This window comes from Mauremys mutica, chromosome 7 (genome assembly GCF_020497125.1).
Source record: "Mauremys mutica isolate MM-2020 ecotype Southern chromosome 7, ASM2049712v1, whole genome shotgun sequence".
Taxonomy (NCBI): Eukaryota; Metazoa; Chordata; order Testudines; family Geoemydidae; genus Mauremys; species Mauremys mutica.
Window position 1 is genome coordinate 112,863,378 of NC_059078.1, and position 17,196 is coordinate 112,880,573.

Consider the following 17,196-nt stretch of genomic DNA (forward strand, 5'->3'; position numbering starts at 1 on the left):
CACTCACCTTTTCAGATTGTGTCTTCAGAAAAGACTTCATAATGTCTTATTTTTAAAATGATACAGTTAAAGAATTGTGAATACAATACATGAGAGTTTCATTTTCTATTTATACAAATATTTTTAATCCTAAAATACCAATGTATATCAATAAGGAAAGGAATTACACTTATGGTGCCTTGTACACCTTGGTTCCTTCATCCACCACTGAACCATTCTGAGACACTCTCCCCTCTCTGCCCTCACCTTTGCCTTTCACATGGCACACCAGCAATTACTTTTACTTCTCTCTGCCTCCCCAAAGGGCAGAATGTAAATCCGTCCATAGGCATCAGTAAGTAATTACCAAAGATTCGTTAGTTCAGATCTTCAATTCTATTTACCTTGAACAAACCAAAAGGTACTAACCACCATGTTACAGAAAGAGAAAAAGCAGAAAGTAAAAGGACGGTAAGTTCATACACCTTCTAGCATATCGGTTTAATTGTATTAATTGGCAATAAATTTAAAGTTATAAAATTCCAAGATTATCTAGATTTACAGCATTATTATAATTAGTTGGCTTTTTCCCAACCTCCTACAGGGAAAATAGTGTGACAGTACTGATCGGTTGTGTGCTAGAGAAGCTCCCTTATGGCTAAATGATGGGTTTTTACCTGTACACAGGGCCGGCTCCAGACACCAGCTTATCAAGCAGGTGCTTGGGCGGCAACTCGGAGCGGGGCGGCATTTTCAGCTATTCGGCGGCAATTCGGCAGAGGGTCCCTCACTCCCGCTTGGAGCGAAGGACCTACCGCTGAATTGCCGCAGATCGCGACTTTTGGGGGGGGGGGGGTGCTTGGGGCAGCAAAACCCCTGGAGCCGGCCCTGCCTGTACATAGGTATATACAGTATTACATGTTCATCATGTGCTGCAATGTTGTCAAGTCTTGCTATTTCATCAAAAGTCATGATATTTGATATTTTTTCCCAAGCCCCAGTTCCCATTTAGAGTCAGGTGATTATGTGAGAATCTCAGCTTTCATTTGTAAAAAAGTTTTACACCTCTATGAATGTGAAGAGAGACTGAGAACATGAACCTTAAAGGCACAAAAATATAGAAGACGAATAAAAATACAACTTCAAAAATCGTGTGATTTTTAAACCAAATAATGATTTTGGGGGCCTGATTCGTGTTTACTGAAGAGTCAGGTTTGGCAATACTGAGGCACTAACTATTGGAAAAAACTGCAAGGGCAGACTAAGGCAGTGCCACATGAGCCCTGCAATCAAGAACTAAATTAAGGCCCTCCAAGTTAGTGATAAGGTACACATTAGCATTGTTTACCCTTTGGGCAAAGTACAATGATATCTTCCTTGTGATCAAGTGACGTTGTCTAGAATTTATTCCAAATATGGCACAATATGTAATTCCCCTTTCTTCCATGTGTTAATATAGGGTATATTCGTCTATCTTTTCAGAAATAATTCAAGTCTGCCTCCCCATTTCAAGTTAGTCACACTTAAGATTGGAAAAAGATGCTAAATGAGCATGTTTGACCATTATTACACAACACCACGAAATTTGTAGCCCATAAACATATGTTGCTCTGGTTTTCCGCATCATTCTCTTTTAGCGAGTAACTTTGCAATCACGCACCAATGACAAACTATAGCATCTGTTAAATCTCATTGTGAGGATAGAATACCAATGCAAAGTAATCAAGCTATACACATTTCACTGAAGTCATTTCAATTTACTGGGGCTATAATAATTACACTATTTCACATGCTGTAATTTGTTTTCTCACTATGATCTCTGTATACCTAGTTTACACTTCCAGAGCAGCGTGCCTTGGCAGGGTGTTTTATCCTTTTTGTTGTTGTTTTGGGGTAGTTGTTTTTTTAAAGTTTTAAATTAACTTAATTCACTGATCATCACGTCTCCCTGTGCTGTTAGATCCTCTAGCCCCAGATCAGACACTGGCATTACATGCTGCCTTACAGCCCCGACTGATATGCCTCAGCCATGACTCTGAGAGGTCATCACCTCTCCAGGATGAATGCTCTTCTTTCATTAGATTACTTGAATAGAAACGGTGTACGATTTTTTTAAGGGCCACTGTTCCAAAGTTTCAGACTCCTGAGGAGCAGGTTATGAAGTTTCAATAGATAAGCTAAAATCCAGGTCCACCAAGAACTAAAGCAACTTAGTTTAATGAGCTAAAATACTCTCCCCTTGGGTCTTAGTGATAGCGGATAGTAAAATATACTAGGGCCAAATAAAACTGACATTCAAATCTGCAAAAATCCTACAGAGTTGGGAAACTTTTCTAGCAGCTTTGTATTTTGCTCTCTTACAAGTGGAAACTGGCTTACAATTCTAGATTGACGTACATACAACAGAATGGTGAACAAATTCATTTCAGCAATACTTTTATGATATCAAATAAAATATCATAACGTTCATAATACTTTTATATCAAATGAAATATCATGAGTTACACAGATGATCTCCTCTAATACATTCTGAAGTAGTTCTGCAAATTTAGTATTCTGAAACTTCAGAGTTAATCACAATTTCATTGTCATCCCATATCCTCTCTACTATAAGAGAGCATTATATGGGAAGGAAAGAAGTAAAGGATTTTACACTTATCCCTGGTCTACCCCAGGAGGGTGATCAACCAAAGATTCGCAACTTCATCTACGAGAATAGCGTAGCTGAAGTCGACATATCTTAGGTTGACTTACATCACATCCTCACGGCGTGGGGTTGACTTCTGCTGCTCCCCCATCAACTCCGCTTCCACCTCTCACCGCAGTGGAGTACAGGAGTCGACGGCAGAGCAATCAGGGATCGATCACTACCCACCGATCCGGCGGGTAGCACAGACGTACCCTTAGAAGCAACATGTTAATGACATTACCTCAAACACACACATTGTTTGTGTATGTGTGAGAGTGAGAGAGATAAAAGCAACAGCAATATGCCACGTCTTACTATCTTTAGTTCAGTGGTAAACCTTTTGTAAAGTTCAAGAATGCTCCATAAAAATTTGGAATCTATAAATTCTTCTCTCAATCACTGGGCAATCAGTAAGAGAGATTATTTATTAGACTTTTTCCACAACTCTCCCCAGTTGCTTAAGCACATCCCCTCTAGCGCTCTACTCTTGTGTGCACTAAGGTTCACAGCTGAAACCTTTGGGAACATTGTGACAGAACAAGTAAAAGATTTTGTGAAGGCACTTCTGAACTACAAATACTTTACTCTGACAAAACATAAGCAATATACAGATCTATGGACAAATAATACTTGCATGTAAGACACTCCCTTGGTTTTCTCAGCCCTCCTGAGAGCCCTTTGGGTCTTAGCATCCTTCCAGAAAGTCTAGTCCTTCACCCCTGTGACAGGTTGTCCTCCGCCTGATGTGCTGAGATAACACTGAGCCAGCTGAAGTTGTATAATTTAGATCCATCCCCCACCCCCAGTGTAGACCAGGCCCGAGAAGACTCAGCTTAAGTGATTTGCCCCAGCACTCAGGTGTCCACCTCCCTTAGAATGCCCACCTAAAGGTACATTATGAAATCCGGCGCCTCCCTCAATGTGGGGGAAGGTATGCACAGCCTCTTTACCCCGCGTCCCAAATTATAAATTGCACAAACTGGGTTATATTATAAACAAGAAATAAGTTTATTAACTACAAAAGGTGAATTTTAAATGAATATAAGAGATAACAGACAGAACAAAGCTGAGTTTTGAGCAAATAAAACAAAATATGGAAGCTAAGCTCAATATACTTAAGAAACAGGTTACAAAATGTAATTTCTTACCCTAAATGTTATTTTAGGCAGGTTGCAAAGTTTCTGTAACTTAGAGTTCTCATTTCTTTTCAGACTGGACCCCCGTCTCAGTCTGGACTCCCCGCTTGCCTGCCCTTTCAGGTGTCTTTAGCAGTCTTTCTTCTTGGGCAGCCAGGCCATGGAGTAGAGTCCCCTTTGCCTTCCTCCCCACCCTTAAATAAGATTTACATAAGGCGGGGATCCTTTGTTTCCCAAACCTGACACCCCCCCTTCCTTTTAGTTTCAAGTTACAAGAAGTCACAACCCCTACCACTACCCTCCCCCTGTAAAAAAGTCTCTTTTTAACAGCAGATTCTAAACACCTTGTCTATTCCTGTCCTTCCCCAGGGTTTATTCCATTCTCTACTCCTCTGCGTTCATTACAGCAGTTAAGAATCATTAGCAAGCCCACAGCCTTTAGCCAATAGTCTCCTCTGTCCCACCCTTGGACAGGGACAAAAACCTGGTGTCTTGACACCCATATTGTTTAAGCATCAGTGATTAGGCTATCTAGAACTATTGTCTGCCTTCCTGCATGTGTGTAAAAACCTCCAGAACTACGTTAACTCTTGGCACCCGTGTAGCAGACAATATGATAGTAATTTAATAGAGCTACACATCATAATAAAAAAAATACAGCTGTCCCCCAAGTTCATCACAAAGTTGTTTCCCCGTTAGATGATTGGTGAGCCGTTTCACTGGGACAGAGATATTTTGTATAGGGGTTTTCAAACAAATTTTCTCTCATCACAGCTTACACTTGTATCTCTACATCATGGTAAGGCAAAGAAGATATCTACAGTACCTCATGAAAGCTAGTGGACTATTGCTTTGGGTAGCATGTTGCAGAATTACATTTCAAAGCCACCTTTTTCTAAGCATTTGAATAATCAACATCCAAACTGAAATTAAACATTTATGTCTGACAGAGGTAGTTACAACTGAATCAAAGGCTTACAAACTCAGTCCTTTATTTTGCAGAGCATAAAATTACCATCTGTTAACTGTCATCCATGCACTAATTATTCATGCTACAAGTCAGAATGAAATCACTAAACCTCAGATTATTTCAGAGAATTGTTATTGTACTGAACGTTTCTGTAGAAATCCTAATTTAAACATCAGGAAGGCCAAAAAAAATAAAAAGGTTTTCATAACTAGATGTGAGAGCAATATCACTTATTCAAGTAGGAACATAAAAACCATAGTTTAATTTCCAGTTGACATAAACCATTTTGCTGTTCAGTGATTAGTGACCTCTGCCAGATTAAAACCCTGTCCTAAATATGAAAGGCTCCATATATTTCAATGAGCCATCCAGCCCATCCACTTTTTTTTTTTTTTAAACAAACATCCTGGTCCTGTTTATGTAGACTAGGTCTTGTAAAAATCAGTAAATCTGTGTCTTTTCAGGGATTTTCTGCTAGTTAGCAATTAGATAGTTCCATAATCTCTTGTTTAGAATGGAGGTAAATAACATGATCATCTTGTTTCTAATGCAAGTTCATCAAGGAGAAAAAAGAAGACTATAGAGTTTTATTATTAATCTTCAAGTTTCCACTACAGATTACCAAGAAACTGAATAAGCTATATAGATGCCTTGACAATTATCTGGCTGTTTTCTTCCACAAATTTTTGTGACAGAAGAGTGAAAATTTGATTTTTGATGTCTGATTATTAATAGTATAGTTACCAGATACTATCCTAGTGGGAGGTTTGTCAACAACACTGGACGCAGATATTCATGCAGTTCTACTCCTATTCCTGCATAACTTGCTATAAGACCGTGGGCAGGCAGGAGCTAATAATGTTGTAGAAGTAGCACACTCAGACCCCAAAAGAGGGTCTGCCAGAAAGAGTACTGCCACACAACAGCAACTTCCCATAATTGTTGAATGAATAATTCTTTAAAAGATTTCATCTCCCAGTTAGTTATAAACCTAGTCACACCTTAATTGTATTGACATTTAAAGAATACATTCTGGATTTGTTAGACTGGAGCATTTCTTACTAACAAGATTAGCTCTATAGTCCCGAAAATATCCTGTTGAAAACCACAAAATAAGCATGAATATACACACTAAATAAAAGTGCGGGTCAGTCATTTCCCACTGAAGCTCCTGATGGTCTTACCTTTATAGGCACTACCCTCCCCTCTGAATCTCTGCAGTGAGGGTCGCCTGAGCCTAAAGGCGGTGTGAATTTCCCCTCTCTGGCTTACACAAAAGCCCCCACAATAGCTTCAGCCTCTGCAGAATGTAAAGAGACTGACAATCTGATCAGATTACTCTGTATTCTTTTCCTCCCAACCTACAGTGAAAGTTAATACAGTCTGAGGGTGTATGTAATTTGTACAGTTTTCCCTCATTTCTGTGAAGTCCCCTTTAGAAAAGTCCTGGGGCAGCCATAATAAGAGAAGTTTGTGTATGAAGGACTCCTACAGGAGTCATGATTACAAAAGCAAGTAGGACTGCATGTCAGAGTGGAGGCAATTGGCATCTACGCCAACATCTGTCACCTCCTATGCATCCCAGGGGATATGTTAATCCAATAAAAGATAATATCTCACATACCTTGTCTCTCTAAGACTTTCAAATTAGAAGTTTTCAAGATTTTAAAATCATACCTCCAACTCCAGATCCTGAGGGTCCGTTTCAGAGAGTGGAATCACTGCAATTTTGGTTATTTTGCATACTTCATGGCCTTCTGGAAGCTTTCCAATCAATGCTTTCTGGCGAATGAGAAGTAGCCACCATGGTAGATCTGGAAAACATCAGCAAAATCTGTTAGCGTCACAAGAGAAAATAATTAAATCATATTCACTGAGAGGACACTTAATCATATTAAACCCAAAACCTTACTCCTACCTTTAAAATGTTATAATCTCATAGGCCAATTCCCTCCAGATTATCCTGATCTTTGTGGGAAGAAAAAAACCCTCTGCTACTCTATCACTGAAATATTAAGGAAAGTCACCATGTTGTGGGATAAGCTATTAAGAGAGAGGGCACCACTGCTTCACCGACAGCAATAAAATGATCCCAGAGTTATGCATGTTCCTGCCAACATCAATAACGTTAGTGCACATTCAAAACAAGGTCAGCCAATTTGATTTCTGTATCATTAGAAACAGAAAAGGAAGAAAATTAGAGTTCACCACATGGAAAAGTCAGCCAGCAGGGAAAAACTCTCCCACGAGGCTGTATCACACAAAAATGCAAAGTAAATAAAACATTTAAACCCAGCTGCTGTGTCCATTTTAAATGGTCATAATGTGAACAGATCATTTCAGTACACAGACATGAACACTATGTCCTAAAATCAGGTTTAATCAAATTACAGAGCCTGTATTTTTAATGTGCATGTTAAGCATGTGGATTAAGAGACAAAAGCTTAGTTTTGTAACGAGGGACATGTTAGTTATACTGGCACCTAAATAATCTTTGTAACAAGGAACTGTGTAATACCCGACACCTATGTGAAGCAGACAGGTTTATCATACCCTCAACAATTCAAAAAGAAATCAGGAACTAGACAGAAGTTAAGTGGCATACCCAGGCCTCCTAAATTCCTGTCCATGGTTAATCCATAAAACTATATTGTCACTGTTTTAACAACAAACCAAAAATTTCAGACTAATTCCATTCTCTTGTCCAATATGCTGGGTTTTGCTGTTTGTTTTTTTTAAAAACACACACCCTCGCTATTCTAGTTCTTAAACGCAACAGTTAGCAATAGTAACAAGACCAGAAAAGGCAAGTATCATACACAACAACATAGAAACGTTAAAGACCCATTATTGTAAATGGACAGCTCCACATTTGGAAAACATAACCCTGAATGCTGGCAACCTGTTTAGCAACTTTATTGCTATTGCATTTCTTTCCTTTCTTAGATATATTTGTAATCTCCCATGTTTTCTCCTTAGCTAAACAGCTACTTTTTTTTTTTTTTAAGCACTATGGAACAAAAAGGATACATCAAAATTAAACAAAAAGATTATCTACGGTATTTTTTTCTGGTTTCTATAGCATGTTTTCAATGCAGAATTCAGGATTTATTCCAGAGCTGTGTGGAGTTTTCCACTAGCTGCCATTAAAAAAAACTCTACCACATCCCAAAACCAGGATGATATATCTAACCCCTATATCTGAATGGTAGGGGAAGAACTTAAGTAAAATCCCCTGAAGTTTATTAAAGTTAACCTTAAATGGGAATCAAGTGTCTAGGTTCCTTCTCCTACCATTGCATTATCTCCTGTGCCATAGTAGTGTTTAATAGACAAAGCACTTGGGAATGTTCTGTAGTAAAAACTTTCTGGGAAGGGATGATCCAACTGGGGTTTTTTGGTTTCTTCTGTAAGGAAGTGAAGTTTTCCTTTTAAAAGACTATGTAGTAACCCTCTCCCCCCATACACATAAACACATAGAACAATTAAGGTATTGCATTTAATGAATGTGCCCATTACCAAAAAGATGGTAGAGGTTTTTCTGTTATTTTTAAAAATTTGGCTTGGTCAGCTCAGTGTTTTAAAAGAGGGATTGAGTGGTTAGAAACAGACTAAAGGAAGTTGAGCTTGCTTAAGACAACATTAATAAATCCTATGTAATACCCAAGAGAACAAGATATACTGCTGAATTTAAAATTATATCCTGATCACAATGATATGCACCTCATTTTGAAGGTTATAAAACTAGAGGCTGTGTACGGCATCTCCTAAGTAAACACACTGACTAACAAAACAGCAGGAACAGATTATTTAATGACAGACCACAGCAGACAAAGTAGAAATTGTTTTGATGGAATTTCCACTTAAAATGGAAGCTTGTGTCTCCAGTGTACAGCTTTTTTACTAGAGTGACAAAGCCAGGCCAGATCTTAGAAATAGATCTGCATTGTAATTGATAGCCCTGCACCACCTTAGTCTCTGGGCAGCTGTACATGCAGCCATGCCCGCAGCAGCACTCCCGTACCCACGCACACAGTGCGTCACACCCGCAGCTCCCACCCACGCATACGCCTGAGCGCCCCCTGGAGTCACACCTTCACGGCGCCCAATATAGGGCCCTGCCAACCCACCACCCCCTCAGTTCCTTCTTGCTGGCTACTCCGACAGAGGGGTGGGAGGGTAGGTATTGGAATGGACATGAACAACACATCTTGAAGAACAACAGTTACGAGAAGGTGAGTAATCATATTTTCTTCTTCGAGTGTTTGTTCATTTCAATTCCAAATCAGGTGACTCACAAGCCCAGGTTCAGGAGGTGGGGTCGGAGTCCTCCACTGATTGGAGCACCGCTCTTCCAAAGGCTGCATCTTCTCTGGCCTGCATACTGTGTGATGAAAATGTGCATGGAGGACCATGTTGCTGCTCTGCAGATTTCCTGGGTGGGAACCTGTGCCAGGAATGCCGTTGAAAAGGCCTGAGCCCTGGTGACGTGTGCAGTGATCAAAGGAGCAGGCACCCTTGCCAAGTTGTAGCACTCACGAATGCAGGATGTGGTCCATGACGAGATACGTTGAGAGGAGACAGGAAGACCTTTCTGTCCGCCACTGCCATGAATACCTGGACGGACTTTCGGAACAGTTTCGTTCTCTTGATGTAGAAGTCTAGCACTCTGCGGACATCCAGTGAGTGAAGCCTTTGCTCCCTGCCACTCAAGTGCAGCTTAGGGTACAATACAGGGAGGAAGATGTCCTGGTTGATGTGGAACTGGGAGACAACCTTCAGGAGAAAAGCCAGGTGAGGCCTAAGCTGAACCTTGTCCTTATGGAATACAGTGTAAGAGGGCTCTGATGTTAGGGCCCTGAGCTCAGAAAACCTCCAGCTGAGGTTATCGTTACCAGAAACGTCACCTTGTATGAGAGAGAGAGCAGGGAGCACATCACCCCTCTGCTCCTGGATGGAAGGCAGAGATGGCAGTCCAGTGAACTCTTACTGATGACACAGACTGTCCCTTCCGTTTGAGGTGGAGAAAATAGTCCAGTATTAGTGGCACTGAGATGAACACTGGCGCTGAGCCGACCAGACTGAAAATCTCTTCCACTTGGCAAAGTAGATAGCTCTTGTGGAGGGTTTCCTGCTGCCCAGAAGAACTTTTCTGACTTGATCAGAGCAAGAAAGTGCCATGGGTTGAGCCATGGTGTTATCATGGCGTGGGGTGGAGCAACTCGAGGTTGGAATGTTGGAGATGACCGTGATCCTGAGTTATTAAGTCCAGGAAGAGCGGCAGGTGACTGGAACTTCCATGGACATTTCCAGGTGTGACGTGTATCAGTGCGGGCAAGGCCAGGCTGGAGCTATCAATATCATATCACCAAAGGTCATTCCCTCCGAATCTTGAGGAGCATCTTGTGAACGAGAGGGACAGGCAGGAATGTGTATAGGAGACAGCCTCCCCATGGGACAAGGAATGCACCAGTGATGGAGCCCAGGCTGTGATTCAGGAAGGAACAGAACAACTGACACTTCCTGTTGTATCGTGTGGCAAACAGGTCTATCTGGGGAAAGCCCCACTGATGAAAGATTGTGTTCACTATGTCCAGGTGAAGGGACCAGTCATGGAACAAACTGCTGAGATGGTCCGCCAACTCATTCTATACTCCAGGGAGGTATGATGCTTGCAGGTGTATCGAGTGCTCTACACAGAAGTCCCACAGCATGAGGGCTTCCTGGCAAAGGGGAGAGGAGCTTGCACCCCCCGTTTGTTGATATAGAACATCACCATGGAGCTGTCTGTCATGACTGATACATACTTCCCTGCTAGGTGGGCTCGGAAAGTCTGGCATGCCAGGCATACTGCTCTCAGCTCTCTGATATTGATGTGCAGAGCAAGATCCGCCTGAGACCAGAGGCCTTGCATTCTGAGGTCTCCCAAATGTGCCCCCTAGCCCAAGTCTGAAGTGTCTGTCACTAGCAAGAGGGATGGCTGAGGGCTGGTGAAGGGGATCCCTGCACATACTACCTGCAGGTTGAGCCACCACTGGAGAGAGTTGAGTAGCGGGCAAGGCCAAACTGTCCCAGGCTGGCCGATACACTGACGCTAGCTATGACTGAAGCGGTCAAGGTCTGAGTCTGGAACGCTATATACGTAAGTGCAAGTAGCTATGTGTCCTAGAAGTTACAGGCAGTTCCATGCTGCAGTGGCAGGGAACTGCCTGAGACCTTGAATGATGTCGCCGAGGGCTCGAAATCACGCTTCGGGAAGGAACGTCCTGGCCTGTGTTGAGTCCAGTACCGTCTTTTCGGAAAATAATGCCTGAACTTCAAAGGGCAGGTCTTGGATGGTCTGCTATACTTCATGAGGTAGTCCAGAGACCTGGAGCCAAGAGGACCTCCTCATGGTCACCCCCATAGCCATTGTATGGGGGGCCGCATCTGCACCATCAAGAGCCACCTGCAAGGAGGCCCTAGAAATGAGTTTGCCTTCCTCCACTAAGGCCTTAAATTCAGAATGAGAGTCTGATGGTAGCAGGTCGGAAAACTTGGCCATCGCTCCGCAGGTGTTGAAGTAGTATCTGCTAATGATGGCCTGCTGGCTTGCAATTCGTAGCCACAAATCACTGGTGGAGTAGACTTTCCTCCTGAATAAGTCAAGCTTTTTGGCCTTCCAGTTTTTAGGGGAGGGTCCCTAAAACCCCTGGCGCTCCCTGTGGTTCGCAGCATCCACCACCAGGGAGTCGGATGGAGGGTGAGTGTACAAGTGCTCAGACCCCTTTGAAGGGGACAAAATAGCATCTTTCATTCCTCCATGCTGGGGGGTGGGGGTGGGAAAGGAGGCTGGAGTCTGCCACAAAGTTTTTGTGGTTTCACTTATATTTTAATAAGTGGCAGCATAATATGCGAGGGTCCAGAGGGGGCAAGGATGTCCATCATGGGATCCACATCCTCTACCACCTCCTCTGCCTGGATCCCCAGGTTCTGAGCCACCCTGCGCAACAACTGTTGCAAGGCTCTGCTGTCCTCCAAGGCCGTGGTCATTGACATGCCCGTAACAGCCTCATCTGGGGAGGACAAAGATGAAAACACCGGCCCATGACCCTGGTTACTGCCCTCGGCGCCCAGGGGGTTAGGGTTGCTCATGGGGCTGGCATGCTGAGATACTGAGGCTGCTGGTGCTGGGATTGTCAGCGCAGACCCCAAAGCAGCAGGCAGGGTTGCAGGAGTCATTGCCGGAGATGGATCCGGTGTCAGTAGCTGCACATGGGCGACGGATGCTGATGCGATCGACACTGATCTGGATCTCGATGCCTGGCTTTGACTCTGGGCCTGATGGTAAGCCCAAGGAGTCCAAAAGGGCCACTGAGTTGGTGGCTGCCATTGAGGTGGCCACGGTACTGGAGGAGGCTGGGGGTGTTGCCTAGATCTAGACCTCCTGCTGCTGGACCTATCCAAACAATAGGACTCTGCTTCAGACTCCGAGGTCTCTGAAAAAGAAGACCATGGAGGAGTGGTGGTGCCGAGCCTCTGGAAACTGATGCGGTTCCCGCCCTTGGACGGTTTGCGCTGGGGAGTGGCGCGCCAGAGATAGGGAGCAGCACGACATCATCGCCGGCTTGCTCCTAGATGGAATAGGTGGCGTGGCTAACACCAGTGCCTCTTCCCTCCTTGGGGAAGGCGGAGCCGTCAAGTGGATAAGGTCCTGCGCTGCCTCAGAAGTTTCTGGAGTGGAGAGGAGTTGAACGTCCTGGCCATGACGGTCCAGAGAGCTGTAGTGGGCCAGACTTGACTGGACCCCTTGCGGGGCAGGAGTCGATGAGCCCCTTGGAGCTGCCGGGCCGGAAGTAGGCTGAGTGGGTTGAGGTCTCCCTGCTCCTGTCTCCTTAGACTTGGAGGGGGCGGGGGAGCACCCTCTCTCCTGCCTCTTTTTCTTCTGGGGCACCGGAGATACAGATCAGTGCCTACCAGAAGTCTTCCGCATGGCGCCATGTCAGTGCTGGGAGTCCTTAGTCTCCTTTCTAGGAGCCAACCTGCATGCCGTCAGCACCGGTGCACTGCACATGGAGGAGGCAGCGATCAGCACGGGCTCCACTGACAGGGGTCAGATTGTGAGCAGAGGGACCCCGGTCAGTGGAGCCCGTGCTGATCGCTGCCTCCTCCATGTGCAGTGCACCGGTGCTGACGGCATGCAGGTTGGCTCCTAGAAAGGAGACTAAGGACTCCCAGCACTGACATGGCGCCATGCGGAAGACTTCTGGTAGGCACTGATCTGTATCTCCGGTGCCCCAGAAGAAAAAGAGGCAGGAGAGAGGGTGCTCCCCCACCCCCTCCAAGTCTAAGGAGACAGGAGCAGGGACAATTGCCTCTATGACAATAAGCCTGAGTCTCTGCTCACGATCCTTAAGGCTCTTCGGCCGAAACCCTTTATAAATGCGGCACTTGTCCTTTTGGTGACTCTTGCCAAGGCACTTCAAACAAGAAGTGTGCGGGTCACTATTTAGCAACAACTTTCCGCAGCCTTCTCATGGATTGATCCCCAGCAACCGAGGCATGCCCCCGAGGCCAGGGAGAAAAGGCGGGAGGAACCCCACAATTAAATAGTAGTAGTAGGCTAAGTTTTCAGACAAAAACTACTAACTATATACAAATTACAACCGGACACTGCTAAAGGCGTTTGCAAAAGCTAGAGCGCGGGAAGTTCCAGCTAGGCATCACTGGCGGTAAGAAGGAACTAAAGGGGTGGCAGGTCAGCAGGGCCCTATATTGGGCACCATGAAGGCGCGACTCCACAGGGCACCCAGGCTGACCTTATGGATGCTGCTAGGGGAAAAATCCTCTGGCTGTCGTGCACGCGGCACGGACACCACTGATTGGAATTGACATGAACAAGCAGTCAAAGAAGAAGCAAGTTTAATGAAGTCAAGAGTGATATTTTTGGCCATTCCCCATTCCATTTACCCCACAATGGAGTATAAAACCTCCTATAATGCTGAACAAGAACTAAAGAGATTCATTTACTTATTATTAAATGCAAGATTGCAAAACGTGTACAGAAAACATGCTTGAGTGCATTAAAAAAAAATGCTTGTATTGTAATTCTGATCCCTGAGCCAAAATAATAAATCTCAGAGCAGGATGAGAATGCAGATCAGGAAGTGATTATGCAGATAAAGTATGACCTGGAGGAAAAACTAGAACAATGGCCAGGAAAGGCTCTTAATTATTCAGATATTGCTTGCAACTGTAATAAGGAATCCCTAAATTGGATGTGTGCTCTTATGGATAAGGTAAGAACAGTTTCCTAAAACAGCTTTTGGACAACACATTCGATTGGAATTTTTTCCTACTCATGTAAGCACGCTAACTTCCGCCTTCAGGGAAATCACAGCTTCTTCTTATTTTAGAAGTGTACATTCTAGTCGTCTGCCTCATTTTTCACTGATTTAATTATTGTGTTTTTTCTGCATTATAAGCTAGGGAAGAACAGATGGCAACAGCTAATTTAAAGCACTGTATCTGTTAAAATAACTTACCACTTCAGATTCTTCACTATAACAGGAATTTAGTTCAGATTTTTGCTCCAACTACCACCCAGTACCACTTAAGTGTTTTTCTAACACTTCTTAAAACACTCAGTGTACAGCAACATCTCAAGTAACACATTATGCATACTGTCGCGTCACACTTTTCTCCCCTTGACAAAGTGACATTGCTATAGTATTACAAGTTCTAAACCTGCAATCACATGGCCTACCTCTATAAACACTGCTGCTTGAGTTTGCTCAGAAATAGACCAGAAAACATTGCCACTTCCTTATTTTTGTCACACTGGGATTGTTGTCTGAGCTAAATAGCAAATTCCTTGTTAAGTGCCAAAATGATGCATATTTTATTTCTTGCAAATTTCTACCTATGCTTTTGATTGGGTGGTGGTAGAGGCAGATAGCCCATATCTTCCATAGGACATGACTATCTACTTTCAAGTTTTTTGGTTTCAACAAATCGACATTTTCCAAACAAACAACACAACAAAAAGCATTCCTTCAAAAAATTTTCTCAACCCACTCTGCTAATGAGATGTACAACATTAACTCAAAATGCTTTCTGGCACTTCATCCATCTTATCTTATGGGGCACCCTTCCCAAGCCATGCCTATTTCAACTTTTATATATTCTCATCTTCTAACATGAATACCAGAAACACCACTAGGTTCAGCTATTAACTTTCAGTGAAAGCAGGCAACATGAACCTTCACATCTGATGGGATAATTATTCTGCTGCATTCAGCTGGTTAGCTATTTATATACAATAAAGACTATGCCATGGCTTATTACAATTTTATCTTGACTGGTAGTACTGAGGGATATTTGATACATCTTTTCATTGACTGTAGACTTCCTTCAGATGCAAGTCGGGGTATGTTCAACATTAGTGAAACCTGCACAGCACTGGTGTAGTGTGCTGCCTATGATCAGCCTTCCCACCTAAGCAGGCCACTATACCATCTTCTAACTACAGTTTCCAAGTGGTCTTCAAGGGAAGCCCCAAGTAAAGTGTATTAAAATAATCCACTCTGGCAATCAGAGCACATGGATAAGCATAGCAAAATTCACATCAGAGAAGTAGTCAGATGAATTAAAGGATGCTTCTATCCACCAAAATCATCTGGTATTCCAGAAATAGCTTGGGAGGGGCAGGTAGGTACTGGGCTTCAGAAACTGCAAACGTTACTCTCCTCCCTACAGGGCCAACCCACATAAAGTAATTAAGGTCACAGACAAAATCCTCTACAAGTCTAGGATAAGTCAATACAAGCTCTATTACCCCAATCCCCACCATAAATCAAAAGAGTCTCCCCAGATCTTCCCCACCTTTCTCCCCAGAAATACAGATAGAAACCCTTAAATCAAACCAGAGAGATCGCTGTCCAACAGGAGAACTGGATTTAAACAGCTCCTCCAACCCCACATGATTGTACTAAAAGACGGGCTCAGCTCTTATGTTGAAATGGCCAGCTGCACACAATAGAATATTCAAAGCAACGTACCCTGCTATATCAGAAAAAACATCATCTTTTATCCACATTTCAGCTCCCTCTAGCCATTTACTTTTTTTTTTCTCCTTCATTCTACTGGTTTTCTCTACAGCAACTCATACATATTCTATACCAGGGGTCCCCAACCTTTTGAGGACCAGGGACCGGTCGGGAGCGCTCGTCCCGCGGATCAGCCGGACCGCCCGCAGGCGTGCCTGCGGGAGGTCCACCGGCTCCGGTTGAGCTGCCGCAGGCATGACTGCGGACGGTTCGCTGGTCGCGCGGCTCAGCTGGACCGCCCGCAGGCACGGCTGCGGCAGGTCAACCGGAGCCGGTGGCCCACCCCCAGGCGTGCCTGCGGGCGGTCCAGCTGAGCCGCGCGACCAGCGAACCGTCCGCAGTCATGCCTGCGGGAGGTCTACCGGAGCCCCGGGAGCAGCGGACCTCCCGCAGGCATGACTGCGGAGGGAGCGCTCGTCCCGCGGCTCGGGTAGACCTCCCGCAGGGGTCGGTTCGCGGCCCAGTTTCTAACAGGCCGCGGACCGGTACCGGGCCGCGGACCGGGGGTTGGGGACCCCTGTTCTATACTACAGAAGCTATTTCTGAAAACACAGGTGATTAAGGATTGCACAGAAAAGTGTAATGGAGACCTGGTTAAAGAATCTCTAAAAGGTAAACGCTCTGGGATGGTAGGGGGTGTGAGTGTCAGGGTTGTGGAGGGGACCGGACCTGCAGCTGGCTTTTGGGGGATAATGGGTGTGAGTGTCTGGGCTGGGGGGGGGTCATGGCTGGGCTCTGGGGGTGAGGGGAGGGGTGAGAGTGTCTGGCCACCCGGCTGCGCGTTATGGGGCAGGGGAGCAGAGAAACAGGAACTGGGTTGTCATAGGGGTTTAACTCTCTACTCCTGGGGGAATTTTTGTATGTGTCTGTATTGTTACAGACATACTTGCTGACAGGTATTTTGAAATAAATTACCAAAATAATTGAAACTGGCATGGTTATATAGTGTGATTTTGAGAAAGAAAATGTGCAGAATTTTAAAATATTGTTCACGTAATTTTTAATTTTTTTGGTGCAGAATTCCTCCAGGAGTAACATGCAAAGCAGGGGATGCTCACTGAAGCTTCCAGTGCAAAGGAAATTTTGTATCATGAAAGGATGAAGCACCAACACATGCAAGATCACAAAACATACATATAATGTGAAATGGTTATCTGCCAACATTTTCAAGGTTATCAGAATTTATATTCATATCCTTGAATATGCATATGAGATTACTTGTCACAAACCCTCCCCTGGCTTTTAATGAGACTTTCTACAACCTCTTCTCCCCACTACCTGCTCAGTGACACTCAATGTTTTAGTTTCTCTTTTACTAAAAGGACAAAGAAATAC

The 17,196-nt window shown here is 44.2% G+C and overlaps 1 protein-coding gene across 2 annotated transcripts in view; it reads right to left on the reverse strand.

Moving 5' to 3' along the window:
- INPP5F (inositol polyphosphate-5-phosphatase F) overlaps positions 1–17,196 on the reverse strand; it is a 94,967-nt gene that overhangs the window by 41,216 nt on the left and 36,555 nt on the right. For both annotated transcript variants that reach the window (XM_045025012.1, XM_045025014.1), the window contains one exon: positions 6,452–6,588. In XM_045025012.1, coding sequence (XP_044880947.1) covers positions 6,452–6,588 — 137 coding nt within the window. The remainder of the gene's footprint in view (positions 1–6,451; positions 6,589–17,196) is intronic.